Raw genomic sequence first — 20,278 nt, 5'->3', positions numbered from 1 at the left:
AGAAACGGATACCTAAATGAAGATGATACCACACTGGATATTAGGACCAAGGATTTTTCAAAAACAAGTTATACAGGACATAAGAATTAAATACTAAACACTTAGGCATTACGATTATGAGGCATTTAAATTCAAGTTTACAAACAACAAAAATATTTACTGGTTTGAATTTATGTTGAAGTCAGCTTTAAAACTTACCCAAATTTACCCGTTTGAAGAACATCTCCTTTATTTTGTATAAAGCATGTGATCATTCTAAAAGTCTTTTGAGCCGAAAATGTATCCGTTTTCAACCCTATCAACCATCTTGCTAACATCTTGAAGCCTTCAACCTAAGAGAAAATATTTGGTGATAATTTTCACTGAAATATACAATTCGATCTCTGATGTCAGGGCTCCATAGAGTATCGTAACAACTATATCTCACTGGTAATAAATGTGCTCACGCATCAGATTTGTAGATGCGTATAGTTACTGTGGGTTATTATTTGTAAGGTTGATATGTAATTGTAGAACTTCTGAAAAAAGTTCTGTGTGTGCGAAGCCATCGTCATATTCTGTATCCGCACTGTTTTTTTTTTTTTTTTTTTTTACCTGTATTGAGAGTTTGGACTATTTTCTCCGGTTAAAGATTCGTCAAATGGTTGATTGTATAAACTTGTTTTTCTTAGTATACGGTTCATTTTCGGATATAAAAGATTCCTTGTCTCCTTGCTTAATTTCACGGCATTAAACGTCTAAAATATAATAAACGTCAAATCGAAAACTTAGGGAAAAAAAAACAAAACTTCTGTTTCAAAATCAGTATTTTCAGTATTATTCGCGAAAACTCTGTGAGAGATACGGAAATTCTGTTTGGAGTTGTTGAAGAGATAATATGAACTTCTATCAGCATTCAGAGTTATTTGATTTCTAAAATGATAAGCTCCGAAGCTAAGGCACTTTAATTAGACAAAATATAAGGAAATCGCAAAAATCAAAACTTCAAAATAGAAAAAGCCATAGAACTAATTTATTTCTGGAGAACCAACGTAAGATCCATTCTTAGAAGATCTGTCTATTCGCGAAAAAAAATTCTACCTCTAGGATGTCGAGGAAATCGATGCACGATGACAACTTTAGAAATTATTACTTAGTGCATAATACATTTTAGGATATACAATATTGCATCTCTTCTTGCTTACTTATAATGACATTAAACTAATCAACATCAAATCTAAAATTTTAGAGAAAAAAAATTGACACTTCTCTTTAGAGAACAGGACTTACGGAATTATTATCCAAAGATCTATCAGAAGTTCAATTGGTATTCGAAGTTCTTTGCTTTCTGAAAAGTCAAGCTTCGATGCTAGGACATTTTACTTACATTACATTACATTTTACATTAGCAAATATAGGGAATTCTCAGAATCAAAACTTCAAAATAGAAAAAGCCACAGAATAAATTTAATTTATGGATTACTTCTTACTTCCAGTTCTTAGAAGACCAAGATTTGTCTATCCAAATTGGAAAGAAAATTCTATTTTATGTAGAAAAAAGATACCATTGGAATATAAAAAAAAAATTGATGCGTTATAACAATTTTAGAAATTATTTCTAAGTGAACCAAGCAACTTTGTATAAAAGAAAGCTCGTGTCGTCTATTGGAATTTTAACGATATTACTAAATCTGTCATCCGAAATCAACTTTTCCAGAATAATTTCTAAAAAATATTAAAGATATACGGGATTTTCTTTTCTGGTTCTCGGAAAGACTATTCTGCAGGAGTATGACACAAAATTGTTCTGAGAAAGTTTATTTTCTTATCTAGGATATTTTTGTTTTGGCAAAATGTACGATATAAGAAAATTGTTTTTTCTCGTTAAAACTAAAGAAAATTTCACAAATTTCACTGAAACTTTTCTGTCCCGTTTCACGATTACCAAACCAAGAAAGTTTTTTTGGAAATACAAGGAAAAAAAACTAATTTCCTAATTTATGAAAGATTTGACAATTGAAAAGTGGGTAGACTGAAGAATCCCCCATGCTTGAGACAGTGCGTACATTATTACCGGTTAATGAGAAGAATTGAAAGAGTTCAGAAATAAACCGTGTACTAATTCATGTACTTTAGCAATATAGCCTTTGCCCGTGATATTGGCATGCAGGTTTAGTTTAAAAGAATTTAGAATCACAATGATTATTAGACATTATTTATTATTTGTAAAAAATTTTACTGTTGAGCGTTGAAAAGTACGAGTCCATGTCCGTGTTTACACAGAATGAAAAACTTGCTCTACTTACTCGACAAAGACACTCTAATGGAAGTTCTGACTCCTCTATCCACTCTTCGTCTATGACATAATTCCTGTCATTAAGCTCCTTCATTAACAGTTCTCTCACAATCTAAAAATATTAAAATATAAACTATTAGAGAAATATGAGAATTATTCTAAAAATTTAATTTTGACAAAATAAGCTTGCAATGTACTTCATCACACATTTTTAGAAGAATCTTAATATTTAGCAGTTCGCTAATTCGATTATATATATATATATATATATCAAACAAACACAACTTCGAAACAATAGGAAATTTTTCAAGGCAGTGGAATTCAATTCAGTGAATATTTCGTCCCTATGTCCAAGGGTCGTCTTCAGCACAACACCAGAAATATATATACATACATATATATATATATATATATATATATATATATATATATATATATATATATATATATATATATATATATATATATATATATATAACTATATATATATATATATATATATATATATATATATATATAACTATATATATATATATATATATATATATATATATATATATATATATATATATATATATATATATATATATATATATATATATATATATATATATATATATATATATATATAATATATATATATATATATATATATATATATATATATATATATATATATATATATATATATATATATATATATACATATATATTCTTCCGTCATTATGAAATACCTGTCGCCAAACCTTTGTTTTTTTTAACAAAGGTATGGTAGGCATTGATGACATTATCCATGTCAAAATCCCAAACTCAGTCATCATCGCTATCATTTTCAATTTTGACACGTTTTGATTCTCTCCAGGTTGATTTTCATTGACTCGCTCACATGTTTAGTCTCGCATGTCTTCAAGCCGCGTGTGTCTTTGCTTTTCATTTTCATTTTTGATCTGCTCACATGCTCGGTGCAGCATGTCTTCTAACTGCGTGTGTCTGCTCTTCATTTTCATTTTTTACACACCATCGCTGTTCTTCTAACCGCGTGTGTATTTACTCTTCATTTTCATTTTTGACTCGCTCACAAGCTCAGTGTCACATGCCTTCTAGCCGCGTGTGTCTTTACTCTTGTTAATATCATTCAAATACTAAGGCTATCCACAGCTACTGATATAAAAATTTAAATCTTAAATATAAACCGAAGATACCAATACCTGTCTAGCAACCAGGTTCTTCATCTGAACTTGAAAATTTTTGCCAAGAGAAACATTCTGTGCTATGTGGCCGGCAGACACAATTCCTGTGAGATAATGCTCCGACGATGGATCTTCAAGGTTCGTTTTCAATTGCTGAAACAAAGGAGTTATCACCAATTATTCATGAAAAAAAATATGTCACAACATTTGCAGCACAAGGGCCGTAGGAATGCCAATTTTATTAAGATGAACTTACAAATATAAGAATACGAAAAGAATTCAATCTCTAAAGCTATAGGTTGGCTATAAGGAAATAAAAACTACTTGAACTACAGCCAGTATAACGGTTCTTAGTCGAGTGCAAGTCACTAAAAGGAGCTCTTGATTTTGATCTGACAGAGCGACCTCCGTTTCTGTAGTCTCTGACTAAGATTTAATTACAAAAAGCGCATGCAGAAGCTCAAAAGAATATTTACCCTTGCCATTTTTCAGCTGAAGGATCGATCCAGTACATAACCAATTCGCTAAAAAATAACCTGAACTATCTTCCCTAAGGGCTGGGTAAGTATAGATCGACACGTATGAGCATTCGCTTGAAGATCAGATTGAAACATGAAATGGCACCAAGGGCCACCTAAATTTTTTTTAAGGTCAGATCACACCTCTATAGTGGAGGCTACAAAAATACGAGTCTCCTTAAAGTAAAAAAACCAAGTCAGATTAAACAGACATAAGAACATAAGTTAGAACAAGGGATCTCAAAAAAGATTCTCAGATGTTCCTCAAGATCCCTAGATTTTACTAAAAAAAAAGTAATATATCAGGAAACCCTCGAACTCCAATGAAAATAATAAAGGAGGTAGATTGTGGGTTGATTGTCTCAATTAACCTATTCTTTGGCCGCTACAAAGGTTAAAAATTCATGATATTTATCTTAAATTATGCAAGATGAAAATAGGGTAATTAACACTACAATTCTTAAACTAAGTATTAAATTGAAAACATAATAAGCGTTTCACTGATACTAAAATATTAAAATATGATATTAAACTACGTTATATTTTATTCGTTTATGCAATGGTAAAATTCGTATACTATGGTATACTGTTCAGCACATACATAATGAAATAATATAACACTACGTATGTGTTCGTAATCTCTCAAAATCAGAAACATAAAAGTATGCTTGACATCAAAGTCAAATTGTTTGTTTAAAGAGAAGATTATTTTTAATTTGCTAAGAGAAAAAAAAAAAAAAAATCTAGACATATGTTTGATGGATGAGAAGCAGTTCGTCAAATTTCACTGAAAGTATTAGATATATTTGCTGCAGCATCCTAATGCAGTCCACCACCGCATCCCTTAGTTCGGATTACTCCAAGTTTGGAGACCTTATCTTCCAAATTTTAGGAGGGGCTAACCCCCCCAAAAAAAAGTGGAGTTTAGGAACTAAACATTCAAAGAACAAAACAGGTTTGAGCCAAGGTAAGTCAAAAATGAATTTAAGAATTCTAATTTTAGAAGGAAATCACTTCAACTGAGGCACAAGTCCGACCTTCGAATCCAAAATAAATAGAATCTGCTTTATGGCTAATCTACATTGGAAATTCTTCGATTCCAATGAAAGCTTAATCCATCTCTTAAATATTGAGCTCAAGTCCCCTTAGAAGAATACAGGTAATTTTAATACTACTGTAAAATAGAAAAGGGATTATATTGAACTGGATAAAGTAGTTCAATTTAGTTCCATCCGGATTATATTAACCGTATATTCTTACATGTAGAATTTTTCATAGCTGTAATTTCTAAAACTCAAAGAAAGACCAGTAAAGAAAAACAGCAAAGATGCCAAGATGGCTGTGTTCGTAGAAAACCCCGTGTAATCGTGAGAGATAACTTACTTTAAGCTTTCCTAATAACAAAATTTTGGAAAATTTACCAGGAATACAAAATAATAATACATATTTAACTTTTGTTACAATTAAAATACTCCTAAGAGGACTACTTGTCCACCTTATGGTGCATTCGCTTTTGGGTAGCCCCTATGCCATAATAATGCTGGTGAAAAGCTGATCAAGTCAAAACTTAAAAAACTCTCTATTAGAAAAAAAACACTGGACAGAGGTAGCTCCACCTGCGCCTTCGTATGGTCTCGATGAGGGACGGTTGACCTGTGATGTTTCTAATGTGCTCGTTCGTTACCTTCTGGGTCCAATGGATGCCGAGAAGTCTACGTAGGCACATGTTTTCAAAAGACTGAGATCTCCTCTCTTGTTCTTGATTGAGGTGCCATGTTTCAGATGCATAGAGGAGGACGGGCAAGACGTTGCTGTTGAACAGGCGGAGGTTAAACCGGAGAGAGAAGGTGCTCGATCTCCAAACATTTTTGAGTCTGTTGAAGGTGCTGCTAGCCTGTCCAATTCAGGCGATGACTTCTTTGGCTGTGGATCCCGTGTTCTCGATGGTGCTGCCAAGATATTTGAAATGGACCACCTGTTCCACGTCATTATCACAACATTTGATGTTCATAGGTGAACCGCTAGTTGCCATGCCTTTGGTTTTACTGGCGTTGATATTGAGTCCAAAACCTTCTGCTTTTTGTTGGACGCTCAAGAGCAGCGCTTGAAGCCATGATTTGCAGGTTTCGAGGATGGCAATATCGTCAGCAAAATCTAGGTCGCTCAGCAGGCAATCGTTTAGGCGTAGCCCAGTTGAGTCGACGCTCCTCAATACGAAATCGATGACGATTGCGAACAGTAGCAGGGATAGCAGACATCCTTGTTTCACCCCGGAGAGGATGAGAAATTTGCGTGAATTTCTTTCTGCTGTCTTCACACAACAGGTTGTATCTTCATACATCGCCATGATGCGATTTACTATGATATCAGGGATACCAGAGTGGCGAAGGAGCTTCCAGAGTGACTGGTAGTCTAATGAGTCGAACGCCTTTTCGAAGTGTATGAAGATTATGTAGAGTTTATTTCGCCATTCGCAGCTCTCCTCCGTGAGCATTCGCAGGGTGAATATCAGGTCCGTGCAAGAGCGGTTTGGGCGGAAGCCATACTGTTCATCACGCAGGTATTCATCTAGGTGATGTTGTATTCGGGACAGGATAATGTGGGACAACAATTTGCCAGGAATCGAGAGCAGGCTGATGCCTCGCCAGTTGTTACAGAGCGTGGCATCGCCTTTCTTGAAGAGCTTCACAAGCGTACTGTGATGCCATTCTTTCGGTACTTGTGCTGTTGTCCAGATGGTTCCGAAGAAGTCTTTCCAATAAGTGACACAGGTGTCCATGGAGCATTTCAGCATTTCTGCCGTGTTGCGGTCGTCTCCTGGGGATCTGCCGTTTTTCAGCTTTTTGACTGCCTTCAGAATTTCGTCTTCAGTCGGGGGCTCGGTTTTGATGTCTAGCGAGATCTGAGGATCTTCGGGGATGGAGATTGGCTCGTCCAGGGGTGGTCTGTTCAGGATTTTGTCGAAGTGGTTGGCCCACCCTTTTCTTCTCTTCGGGACCGGTAACCAGTATGCCGTTTTCGTCCTTCACCGGACCATCGCTGGCTCTCTTCTTCCAGATGATCTCGTTCTTTATCTTGTACAGAAACCTGCTGTCTCCGTTCTTGGCAGCTTCTTCAGCTTTCGCGGCCTTTGCTTCGTAGAAATGGCGTTTGTCTCGGCACGCGCTCTTTTTGACAGCTTTGTCAATCCGTCTGTAATTCTCCGTCTTGTAGATCTGATTCGCGTCGTGGCAGACAAGGATCTGAAGTTTTACGACTTTTCTCTCCTCTATGAGCTGACAACCTGCCTATGCTATCTATGCCTTCTGAATACCAGGTAAAATAATTGAGTTCAGTCCCTTGGCATTCGCAGCAAAGCGTTGGATGCATTTGTCAAAGAATTTTAACTGTCAAAAATAATACTTTAGACTCAGTAGTACAGGTTAGAACCAAGAATAAGAGTAACAATATTCGCAACAAATTTTGCTTTGTAATAGGGGAGATAAACAGGTAGCCATCCGTCACCACAACAAATCAAAGTACCGCCTACAACACTTATCTGATTTGCAATTATAATTATATTTTGACCTGAAGAAATGAATGCATCACAGCGCTGTCAACAAATCGAAATAAAAGCAACTTACATTCAATATATTTGTAAAAAGCTCTTCATGTTCTTCCTGAGGTACATTGGCAACTAGACAACGAACAGCATTTTTAGCCTGTTTCGTAGTACCTGTCACAGCAAAACGCTCACATAATGGCAATAGTTTTTGAACAGCACCTGGTGATACAGAGCCTGAAACAGTACAATGTAAGAAGAATTGCAATTCCAGCGAATTGAATTACAATCAAAAGAAGAAAACGACGGGCCACTACGAAAAACTTATTATTTTACCAACAAATATATGCAAAAGATCTTAAATTAACAGAAATTCTTGTAAAAATATGATTTATTCAGATAATCGACGTGAATAATTTTCATCAAATTTTACATTTACTAAAATAATATAGATATAAAGTCAATTACTGAAACGCTCAATACAATGAAATAATGAAATTACATTACTGAAACGCAAATACTAAATTATAGATCTTTTTGCTCATACAAATTCTTGTAGTTGATAGCATCCAAGGACACGATCAACCAGTTTTTTTAAATTTGGTAGATAGGCTTACTTGGGTCCCTGTCATCTTTGTCTTGTACAATTCATATTTATTATTTTCTATATAAACGTTCTGGATTCCATTCTAACACATGATGTTATTCAAATGGTTGTCGAGCACTCGACTGCCGATTAACAAGGAAGATTGAGCATTATGGACTTGTTAACAGGAATTTCAGTGTTTTACAATTTCTCTGCATCTCTGTTGACCTCTAAATCGTACCTACTTTTTAGATTTGTTGTTAATGTTTTTATGGCTCTTTGTTTTATTAATTTCTCTTCTTTTCTTAATCTTAACATGCTCGTGCTACCTTAAGGTCATTCTAGCAAATAATGATTTGTCAATTATGTTCTATGTTAGGAGAAGGTCTTTCATTACAATTTAGTTCCCCCCTCCTCTTTTTTGGCAATTCTTGTTTTATTAATGTTCAAATTTTTTCTTTATTTTATAATTTATGCCCCAAACATAGCTGTATAATCTAGATAGCACATGGCAGAACTTGATGGCAAATTTCCGTAATGATTATAAATACATATTTATTACCGAATGATTGAACGAAAGACTTAACGGCACTGTACCTAAAAGCTCAAGTTCCTGAAATGAGACCTTCCAACGAGTCCCCCTTCACTATTTTCCCTGATAATCTAATGAAACATTTATTACACAAAAGAAATTATCTTCACTGAAATACTAAACTTTCAATTTCAAGTCTTCAGCGTGACAATTATGTTGATACCTTACAAAGTAATCTGTCCTTCAATTGTCATTAAATGACTGATTGTTATTACATGCAGAGCTCATTATTGAAGATACAATCCAGAAAGACCTTTTCGATATACCGACTCTAAAAGTTGCCTAATTACAGCTTAATTCCTCAATTTCGATTAAAATTTAAACAAGAGCTAAGAGCTCATATGGCACTTGTGACGAAGCAAGAAGAGCTAAGAGCCAAAAGCTCATATGGTATGAGCTCTAAAAAAATTCTAAGCAACAGATTGATTTAAAGGGAAAATCAGAGGCTTAATGGCGGTCAGGATATAAAATAAGAGCTCTGAGTCACGATGTCCCTCTAAATATCAAAATTCATTAAGATCCGATCACCCATCCGTAAGTTACAAATACCTAATTTTTTGTTATTTTTCCTCTCTCTTTAGCCCCCCAGATGGTCGAATCTGGGAAAACGACTTTATCAAGTCAATTTGTGCAGCTCCCTGACACGCCTACCAATTTTCATCGTCCTAGCACGTCCAGAAGCACCAAACTCGCCAAATCACTGAGCCCTTCCCCCCAAATCCTCCAAAGAGAGCGAATCCACTACGGTTACGTCAATCACGTATCAAAGACATTTGCTTATTCTATCCACCAAGCTTCATCCCGATTCATCCACCCAAAGTGTTTTCCAAGATTTCCCCCTCCAACTCCCCCAATGTCAAAAGATCTAGTCGGGATTTGAAATAAGAGCTCTGAGACATGAATTCCTTCTAAATATCAGATTTCATTAAGATCTGATCATATATTCGTAAGATAAAAATATCCCGATTTTCACGTTTTCCAAGAATTCCGGTTTCCCCCTCCAACTCCCCCCAATGTCACAGGAACTGGTCGGAATTTAAAATTAGAGCTTGAAAGCACAAGATCCTTCTAGATATCAAATTTCATTAAGATCTGGTCATCCTTTTGTAAGTTACAAATACCTCAATTTTCAAAATTACCCCCCCCCCCCAGCTCCACCAAAGAGACCAGATCCGGTCCGGTTATATCAGTCACGTATCTTAGACAGGTTTTTATTCTTCCCATCCAGTTTCATCCTGATCCCTCCGCTTTAAGTATTTTCTAAGATTTCCGGGTCCCCCTCCCCAACTGCCCCCCTAATGACGATGGATCCGGTTGAGATTTAAAATAAGAGATCTGAGTTACGAGGTACTTCTAAATATGAAGTTTCATGAAGATCCGATCACTCCTTCGTAAGTTAAAAATACGTCATTTTTTCTAATTTTTCGGAATTGACCCCCCAAAAAAAAAAACCAGAGCGGATCCGTTCCAATTATGTAAATCACGTCTCTAAGACTTCTGCTTATTTTTCCCACCAAGTTTCATCCCGATCCCTCCAATCTAAGCGCTTTCCATGATTTTAAGTTTCTCCACCCCAAACTCCTTCCAATATCACCAGATCCGATCGAGATTTAAAACAAAAGCTTTGAGACACGATATCCTTCTCAATATCAAATTTCATTGAGATCCGATCAACCGTTCTTAAGTTAAAAGTACCTCATTTTTTCTAATTTTTTAGAATTAACACCCCCCCCCCCCCCTCAACTACCCCAAAGAGAGCGGATCCGTTCCGGTTATGTCAATCATGTATCTGGGACTTGTGCTTATTTTTTCCACCAAGTTTCATCCCGATCCCTCCACTCAGTGTTTTCCAAGATTTTAGGTTTCCCCCTCCTAACTCCCCCCCACTGTCACCAGATCCGGTCGGGATTTAAAATAAGAGCTCTGAGACACGATATCCTTCTAAATATCAAATTTCATTGAGATCCGATCACCCGTTCGTAAGTTAAAAATACCTCATTTTTTCTAATTTTTCAGAATTAACCCCCCCCCCCCCCCAACTACCCAAAATAAAATTTCAAATTTCAAATTTCATTAAGATCTGATCAACCGCTCGTAAGTTAAAAATACTTCAATTTTTCTATTTTTTCCGAATTAACCCCCCCCCCCCCCCAGATGGTCAAATCGCGAAAACGACCATTTATAATTTAATCTGGTCCGGTCCTTGATACGCCTGCCAAATTTCATCGTCCTAGCTTGCCTGGAAGTGCCCAAAGTAGCAAAACCGAGACCGACAGACTGACAGAATTTGCGATTGCTATATGTCACTTGGTTAATACCAAGTGCCATAAAAATCAAAAACAACTTTTACAGTTTTATTGAAATATTTATATGTTTCATACTATAATTTTAATATTATACAAGATTATAATTTTAAAATTCATTGTATGACTTTATAATTATACTTCAATAATTTGTCATTGTTTCATTTTATTTCATTATTTAAATTAGTTTTTTTTTAATATACTTTTGTATTATTGTTTTATTATCGTTTATTTTCTCATTTTGATTAAACTCATTTTATGATAATAAATTTTATAACTAAATTCTTGATATTATAACTTTATAATAATACATAAACTATAATTAATTCCATTATAATACATTAATGTATAATCAATAAAATATTTTATATTAAATTTTTATAGCTAAAACTGATTTGCAGCAACTACTGAAATGCATGGGCCAATTCGTGAACTAGACCTTAATTTACTATCAGTGCACTGACTAAATTAAATTTCAGTTACTTTTTTGGTTGAGCATACTGGTATATTGAAAACAATATAAAAAAGGGCTGTATTCGCTGTGATTATGTATTCTCCAAATCTAAGAAGAGTCTAGATTAAGTAGATCAACCTAATAAGTAATGGGCTAGGTCATTACTAGTTTATCACTTTCTTTTAAGCAATGAAAACAGTTTTTTAAGGAATCTCAAACTACAGGGGGAGGTACTAGGTAAAGAACATATTTACCTCCACAAGATTAGTAAAAGCAAAAAATTGAAAGTACAAAACAAAACACTAGAGAAAAATAATTAGTTTTCAACTATCTTATTTCCATCCTATAACGAATACAAAATCCAGAAGAGAAGAGAAGTACTATATTTTGAAAAATAAAGAAAGAGATAGATGAAAACCAGACGAACAAAAAAAAAATAGAAAACTACATAGAGAAAGACGATATTTACTAACAAACTTACTGAGTGATTTGTGTTTCCCAACGAAGGTCAATACCGCCAGTATATTGGGTGCAATGCTGTTTTCTTCAACATCCAAAAAAGATACCAAATCTAACAGAATGTCTTCGTGAAGAAAATGACCGGGATAGACATAGCTAAGCATCATTAACAACTTTAGTCCCTTTTCACCAGCCTCCTCTTCAGGTATGCCCAGCTCATGGGAAAATTCTAAAATCATTGAAAAATGTATAAGAAAACAATGAATGGTCCTACCTAACTATTTGCTCAGAATACATTGTCAATACAAGGGGATACCCAAAACAAACCAAACTATTTTTATACAGAGTTATTCATTCAATCTGTACGCAAAAACATTTAAGCTCCTTCAAATTAATCTCCTTTGGAGTTAATACATTTGTCCAATCTTTTATTTCGCCGTTCAAAACCTTCCTAAAATTCATTTTTGTGATGTCTGACAGAGCCTCCGTTTTTTCTTTTCCTCAACTCAGCAACTTACGTAAACCACTTTCCTTCCATGTCGATTTCATTCAGGAAATTAGAAAGAAGTTGTATGGGACAAGATCAGGTGAATAGGGTGGATAGGACATAGTGGTCATACCATTTTTGATCACAAACCGGCGCGAAGAAAGGACTGAGTGAGTGGGACCATTGTCCTGAGAAAATAACCAGTCCCCCAATGCCAAAAATCAGGCCCTTTTTTTGTCGCAAATTGTTGCATAATCTTCTGAAAACTTCCAGGTGAAGTGTTTAGCTAACTGTGTGGCCCGGGGAAACAAATTCTGAATAGACGATTCATATCACATCGGAAAATCAAATGAACATTGTCTTAACGTTTGACTTCACCTGATGAGCCTTTTTCGGACGAGACACATTTGGAGTCTTCCATTGTTTGATTGTTGCGTAGTTTCAGGAACATATTCGTCGTACCATAGTACCGTGAAGACCTTCGAAAATTATATTTAGGTACTTTTGGAATTCAGCCTTCAAAGCAGAGCATGATTCCACACGACTTCGTTTTTGTTGTGCATCAGCTTCGGAGAAGCAAATTTTTCCACCGCCCTTTTCATCTCCAAATCTTCTATCGTAATTCTCTGTACGGAACTCAAGTCACTCCAGATTTCTCCCCGAAATCTCCAATGCTAAGTCATCGATCTCCAAGGATGATTTCACAGGTTTTTTTTTTATTTCGTCACTCCGGGTGGTCAAAAGACGTCCAGAGGTAGTCTGATCGTCAATAGACGTTTTTCATCTTTTGAAACAAGAAAACCACTCACACACTGGAGTCCCTATAACATTATCCTTATGGGCCCTTTTTAATATTTCAAGGGTTTCTGTGACCTTTTTCCAAGCAAGCAGCAAAGCTTCATGACCGCACACTCTTCACGAAAATCAGCCATCATAAAAAAAAACGAAAAGCACGCAAAACAACAACAACGTTAATTTTTACACGAACAGAACACAACCTTCTACAGTGCAGGCAGTTGACACATTGACTGATGAAAAGCAGCTCTACACGGTCCTACCAGCGAAAACCCGGTGCTGCAGAAACTCCGCCCTCCAAAACATCAGCATGGTTTCTTTTGGTACCCCTCGTAAGGTGACAACCACGTAGTGTAGTTGGGCTAATCCCCCGAATAACTCAAGTACTTAAATGAAGAATTACCTGCAGGTTTGACTACTTTCGAAACTGGATTTTAGTTTACATTTTTAATACTTTCTCTCTTCGTGTACAAAATAATATACTACATAAATTACACTTAAAAGACCAGCGCAATCATCAATAAAATTTCGAGAGTTTAACACCATATATTCTTTCAAATTCCATATGTACAAGGCTTGACCAGCTGGCTGGTGAAATTAAGTCAACGCAAGTCCCAGGTTGCTTGTGGAATCTCAATCAAAAGAAGAAGAAGATGAAGAGGCTGTTATGCTCGGCTTTGATGTAGCTGGTGTACCCATTTACCTGACAGGAAAGGTAATCTATCCATCGCTTAACCAAACTTGATGAACGCTGGATGGCAAGAGTTCAGGCTAGGACAAACCCTTTCTGGAGCAAGTTCATCTCTTTTGACCAGCTCCTCTTCCTCCTCTCTCCGAAGGAAAACTGGTGTCCTTTTCAGAGAAAACAAGCTGAATTGAAGCAATATAGAATATTAGAAGATCAGAAAAAAAGAAAAAAATACAGCTATTTTTTACCATTTTTGTTTCATAAGAAAAAAAAAACAACAACAAAAACGACAGTAAAAAAAGAATAGGATTCTTAGAATTAGTATTTTTGGGCTAATTATGCTAGACTTGACCTGTAAAACATACGATCCGTAGGCACCACATGGCCCAGTAGAAGTCAAATTGTGGCCCATTTAAGTCTTTTCCTGAGCTACACAATTTTGCGACCAGTGTTAACAATGGTAGTATATTGTCTTTAGTCAAAAGTTTTAACGAATAAAATACGCAAGAAACAAATGCAAATATTTATGTAACTTGTCAATATGGGATACAAATTAAGGCCTTGCCTAGGATTTTCAGGGTTTTAACATACACAGATTTTGTGTGTGTGTGTTTGGGGGGGGGGGGGGGAGTATGTCTCTCATGTGTCTTTTAAAAATATTCCAGCAATCCAGAGATTTTTCAAGTGTGGTTGGACAAAAATAAACATAAAAGGTCTTCTGTTAATCAAAATTCTTTTGTATGTCAATATACTTCTTAAAATGCACAATGTTTTATGAGACATCAAATTTAATAGGTGGAAAACACGGCGAAAGGAAGAATTTTGAATAAACGCTAGAATTCAAAAACTGTACTACTTGATAACGTCTTATTGATAATCTTCTATAAGCATTTGAATAGTCATTTAACAGTAATGTTATTCCTTTATCCTAGAGAAGAAATATTCAGAACAAAAATGGACAAGTGAAAATAATTCATTATTTACATTAGCTGAACTTAAGAACTGCGAAAACAACCAAATTGAAAATGCCAACCTACGCTTATTTTCTACAACTTGGCATTTCTAAGTTTCCCTATCAAGAATAGAATGCGTTTTTATTCTTAAATTTTTCCATATTTATTCTAAATCATTTTGGACCTGGAATATTTATCACCTCTTATTTGACCTTTTCATCACTATCATTCTAGATATGCATAATATTGACACATGATTGACAAGTGTACTGAAGTTCAATTGCAATTTAAAAAAAAATAATAGACCGAGAAAAGGGATAACCGTACCTGGATCAATAAGACAAGATTGGATGAGTTCGATCAAGTGTTTCAACGCTTCATGATCAACAATTACACTGCTCATTCGCTCAAGAAGCATTTTTATTGTGCTGTGATACAAATTCGTCATAACAGGCATTCCAAGCTTCTTCAAAACCCTCCTCTGAAAAGAAGAAAGACGAATGATTATATGCATATCGACCGGTTTGTTTCGCTTTATTTTTGTTTTTTATGTTTATTTTATTAAAATAGTTAATACTTTCTCGGATTTTGTAAGATGTACAAGTTATTTGGGGAAGTTTTTTACTCTTCCTTAAACCTTCTCTTGCCCATATTTGGTTTTGGATAATGGTTAATTTAATTAGTAAGTTGAGAGAACCTGAAAGGAGCCCTTTGGATGCGCGTGGATTGATAGATGGCGTCCTCCATTGGGATTTTGATGTAAGTGAGAATGTTGGATGTGTGAATTCCCGGTATGCTTTTGTCTGTGAGATGAGTAATTGGAAGAAAATGAGAGAAACGAGACTCTATAGCTTGAACTGTCAAGGGATAAACACATTATACGAATTCCTTGGTAAGCTATGTCTTTAAACTGAGCCACATATCCTGGCGCTAACGGAAACTTGGCTTAGGTATCATAATTCTGCTTTATTAAAAATAGAATGTTATAATCTGTCCACTACACCAACGTGGTGGTTTAGCTTTATATGTAAAAAGTAGATTTGGTGTACCGATTAGGTCGGATTTGGCGGTTAAGAAACGATTGACTTAGCGGTTAATTATGAAACGAAATTTGAGTCTATGGTTCTAGATGTAAGTAATGCAAATAATAAGTTTGTGGTTATAGTAATTTATAGACCACCTTCAGGTAATGTAGTTTATCGAACTGATACAAGAATTTTTGGGAAAGTTATCAAGTTCAAGAATGCCATGTTTTATTTGTGGCAATTTTAATATGGATTTACATATGGTTGATAGAAATAGTAAGGTAAGACGTTTTGCTAACACAATGTTAAGTTTTGGTTTTTATTCTACAATGAACATATACACACGAGTGACAAAAACTTATTATAGAGTCTATAATTGATTATATTTTTGTAAATATTGATTATTTGGGCCTTGCAGTAGTTATTAATAGTATATCTGACCATTTGGGTTGCAATATCTGTACCTGGAATAATTGGTCCTAAGTCCAAGAAAAAACTGTGTCAAAGGTGCCTTTTGAAGATGGGAACGTTCTTTTGAAGTTTAAGCGGAAGCTTGAAAGTACAGATTTTGAATTTCTTCAGGATAGTACAGATATTGATACTAAATTTGATAAAAGTATGAAAAAGTAAAATTATTATTTCGAGAGTGTTTGGAATTTAAAGAGACAAAGCGAAGATATAAGTTGCCAATTAAACCTTGGATTCCTCAATGGAAAAAAAGAAAATGATGCATAAAAGGTGCGCGACTCAAGGTTCAGCATGTGATAAAGAATATTATAAAGGATTTAATGGAAATTTAGCCTTTTAAGAAAAAAAATAGATTACTATGCAAAGAAATTTAAAGATTATGAAGAAAGCCCGGCTAAAACTTGGCAACTGATTAAGTCGGCAATAAGCTCAAACAGTGAACTAATAGTTCCTAGCAATCCGCTGTTGAAGTCAGGTAGTGGTGTGACTAATAACTCATGTGCCCACTTTTCAGAAGTAGGGCTAAAAATATCGACATCTGTGGAGTGCTTCAATGGTGATAATGCATACCCGAATTTATTTCCTGAAGCAAAGTTGTTATACTTGTTTATTCAATATTCTTATAAATATAAAAAACATTAACCCCCAACAAATAGCAGAGCTCGTAAGGTTGGGTACGTAAATAACAGGACATAGACAAAACAAAACATGTTGTCATAACAATAATAATAATAGCAAAAATTAACTTGATAAAAAAAACAATAACAACAAAACCTAAGAAACAAAGAAGAATAGAAAGAAACGGAGATAAGAAATAGTGGGCAGGAGAGGCGTGGGGGCCATCCCATCGTGAGGACAAAAACAAAACACATAAAGAAAATATCCTAAATTTTAATATTCCGTCATCAAAGGTAAACAAACAAACACTAAAAATTAATCTTTAACATTTGTTTCTTTAAATTCAAATAGAGTTTTTGTGATGATCAATCTGAGTTTTATCACTCACCTTATATTTATACCTTATATAAATATATATATATATATATATATATATATATATATATATATATATATATATATATATATATATATATATATATATATATATATATATATATATATATATATATATATATATATATATATATATATATTATATATATATATATATATATATATATATATATATATATATATATATATATATATATATATATATATATATATATATATATATATATATATATATATATATATATATATATATATATATATATATATATATATATATATATATATATATATATATATATATATATATATATATATATATATATATATATATATATATATATATATATATATATATATATATATATATATATATATATATATATATATATATATATATATATATATATATATATATATATATATCTCTTTTCTGTCAATATACTTGCAGGAGATAAGAACACTTTTGTGTTTATGATTAAACAAAAAAAAACAAGTTTTTTTAAATGAAAGTAAGTAGCGACATTAAACTTATATTCCCCCTCAACGCCTCACTCTTTACGCTAAAGTTTGACTCTTTCTCTTAACTCTACTTTTTAAAACAGTAAATCTTCTTCTAGAAAAATCACGGATGAGCAAGATTGAGTTTACCTGCTACCATTGTAGCAAACTATCGAACTCCTCTACCTTTCAAAGTTAAATTTCTTAAAATCACTTCTGCAAGGATGATCATCTTTGACAAAGAGGTTATTTCTATCTTACCATTGCACGTAGTACGCTTCCTCTATCAGGTGACCTATGATTCAGAACAGCTTTATCCCCTAAACGCTTAGAAGCTAAATATAGAATTATCTAAATTTATCGTAATTTTTTGTAAGAGCATCAAATTCTAACGATAGTTTTGTAAAACCTCCTCAGTCGCTGCAGAGACATTTTGACAACGCATTTAAGTCCGATTTTCGAAGTGATAATATTCTTTTGAGGAGAGTCTTGACCCTCAAGAACGTCTTCATAACCACTTTCACACTTATTACTTTTACCACGAGTATTGTAGGCGGAAAAAAGTAGTGAAATACCTTTACGATTTAGGCGATCAGTCTATTCATTGAATAACATAACAACAAAGGTAAATCCCAGAATACCACTGAACTTCTTTGAAAGGAAACACAATCATTAAACGATGGGCCGAGGCCAGAGGCATGCCAACATTATGGCTTGCACCACAGATTGGCTACACGCAACGAAACATAAATCAAATTAAAAATGTCCAATTCTACACTATATCTTAAGTTCAGTACTTTTTTGCACTGGAGCATTAAGAACGACTGTTAAAGTCACAGTGGTTTCAACGCAAAATAGCAATGGTTAAAATTCTTCTTTTCGTCAATAAACATACACGGGGGCCCTCTCCTTTCTTCCGTACAAGATTAGACCAAGGACACGGAGGTTCCCTGGGAGAAATTCAGAAATCATTACCTAAAAATGTACTTTTTTTCTTTTTTGATGCACCTGCCCAATTGGGAAATGTCCTTTGACCCCCTCTCATCGAGTTTAACCTTTGAGTATGCGTAGTTTCGTCAAGATTCAACATAAGCCATCAGAACCGTTAAAGATTCTAAGTATAAGAAGAAAATGCGTTACTTACAAATGCATCAGCCGAGTCTTTGCACGACGAATTATTGTTAACCATTATTTCCAAATCCCGAACCAAAACACTATCATTCAGCATTTGCTGACAGAGCTTTTGCAAGTATTCAGCACCCCTCACTGGATATGGCATGATTCTGGCTATCATGTTGATTCGAATGACCAAATCAGTTTCCCGTTGTTCAGCAGTTATATCGCTCCTTTTTACTTGCTCGATTAGTTCTCCCATGTGCTTTCGAACTCTAAAATATTAATAAATAAAACTTAAAAACTTTGAAGTGACGAAAAAAAACGAATTATGCTGCACAAAATACAAGAGTAAAAAGTCACACAAATTTTGCTTTAAAATTTTTTTTAGATACTTTCCCTTGCGTCCTGGAATAATTCTTCAATTAGCTTCTTGGTTTGTTGGAATACTGCTATTCCCCCTTTGTTTTCTTTTTCTTTATTTTCCGTAATTGCTAAAAGAAGCATGTATACATATTTGTCTAGTAACCTTTGGGGGGGGGGCAAATGCTAAAACAGCTCTTTCGACAAACCAAATTCTATTTCTTGGTAGATTTTAAATAGATAAAGCATTATTGGATGTGGCATTTGAAGCACACAAAAGTGAACTAAGGTAAATAAGCACTTTTTCAGACAAACTTCCAGAACTTTCCGGACAAACGGCCCTTACGTGTAGGGACTTGTTGACAACTTGGCAACAAGTTGCGAAAATTCGCAACAGAATGCGATTGGTAAGCCACGAGTGATAATTTGATTCCTTCTTCCTTTCTGAAGGTAATATACACCTCAAAGACAAAGAACTAGACAGAGTTGTTGACAACATAAATGGACAACTTCCTGATTTGTCAAAATTCTTAACGAGTTTCAGCTTACAATTTGATTCCTTCTCCCTTTCTGAAGGTAATATACACCTCAAAGACAAAGAACTAGACAGAGTTGTTGACAACATAAAATATATCCATGGACAACTCCCTGATTTGTCGAAAATCTTAACGAATTTCAGCTTATAAAACAAACCTTAGTCTAAATTCGACGAATTTCAAATGCTGTAGATTTTGATGGACACACATGCCAAAGAAAATTAATATTATTCCTTTCACTTTCAGTTTGCAAATATGAAAATTGCATGGGAATTGCAAAAGCAATATCATTTAAACAATAGTACGAGATGACCAATATTTTGGCCAGAGTAATAAACAAACAATTCAGCAACAAGAGCGCTGAATTTGCAGCTCGGCCGATTATAAAAAAAAAAAAAAATTAACCTGACAATGAGCGTC

The 20,278-nt window shown here is 34.3% G+C and overlaps 1 protein-coding gene across 6 annotated transcripts in view; it reads right to left on the bottom strand.

Moving 5' to 3' along the window:
• Positions 1-20,278, bottom strand: part of LOC136040082 (sister chromatid cohesion protein PDS5 homolog B-like) — a 112,070-nt gene that overhangs the window by 37,610 nt on the left and 54,182 nt on the right. For all 6 annotated transcript variants that reach the window (XM_065724160.1, XM_065724195.1, XM_065724198.1 and 3 more), the window contains exons 10-16: positions 18,991-19,234; positions 15,169-15,322; positions 11,941-12,147; positions 7,607-7,761; positions 3,484-3,618; positions 2,286-2,387; positions 199-332 (exon numbers count right to left, since the gene is read on the bottom strand). In XM_065724160.1, the coding sequence (XP_065580232.1) occupies positions 199-332; positions 2,286-2,387; positions 3,484-3,618; positions 7,607-7,761; positions 11,941-12,147; positions 15,169-15,322; positions 18,991-19,234 (1,131 nt within the window). The remainder of the gene's footprint in view (positions 1-198; positions 333-2,285; positions 2,388-3,483; positions 3,619-7,606; positions 7,762-11,940; positions 12,148-15,168; positions 15,323-18,990; positions 19,235-20,278) is intronic.

Source organism: Artemia franciscana, chromosome 2, assembly GCF_032884065.1.
Source record: "Artemia franciscana chromosome 2, ASM3288406v1, whole genome shotgun sequence".
NCBI classification, from domain to species: Eukaryota; Metazoa; Arthropoda; class Branchiopoda; order Anostraca; family Artemiidae; genus Artemia; species Artemia franciscana.
Note: the sequence above shows the minus strand (reverse complement) of the source record. Positions and strands in the feature narration are given on the sequence as shown.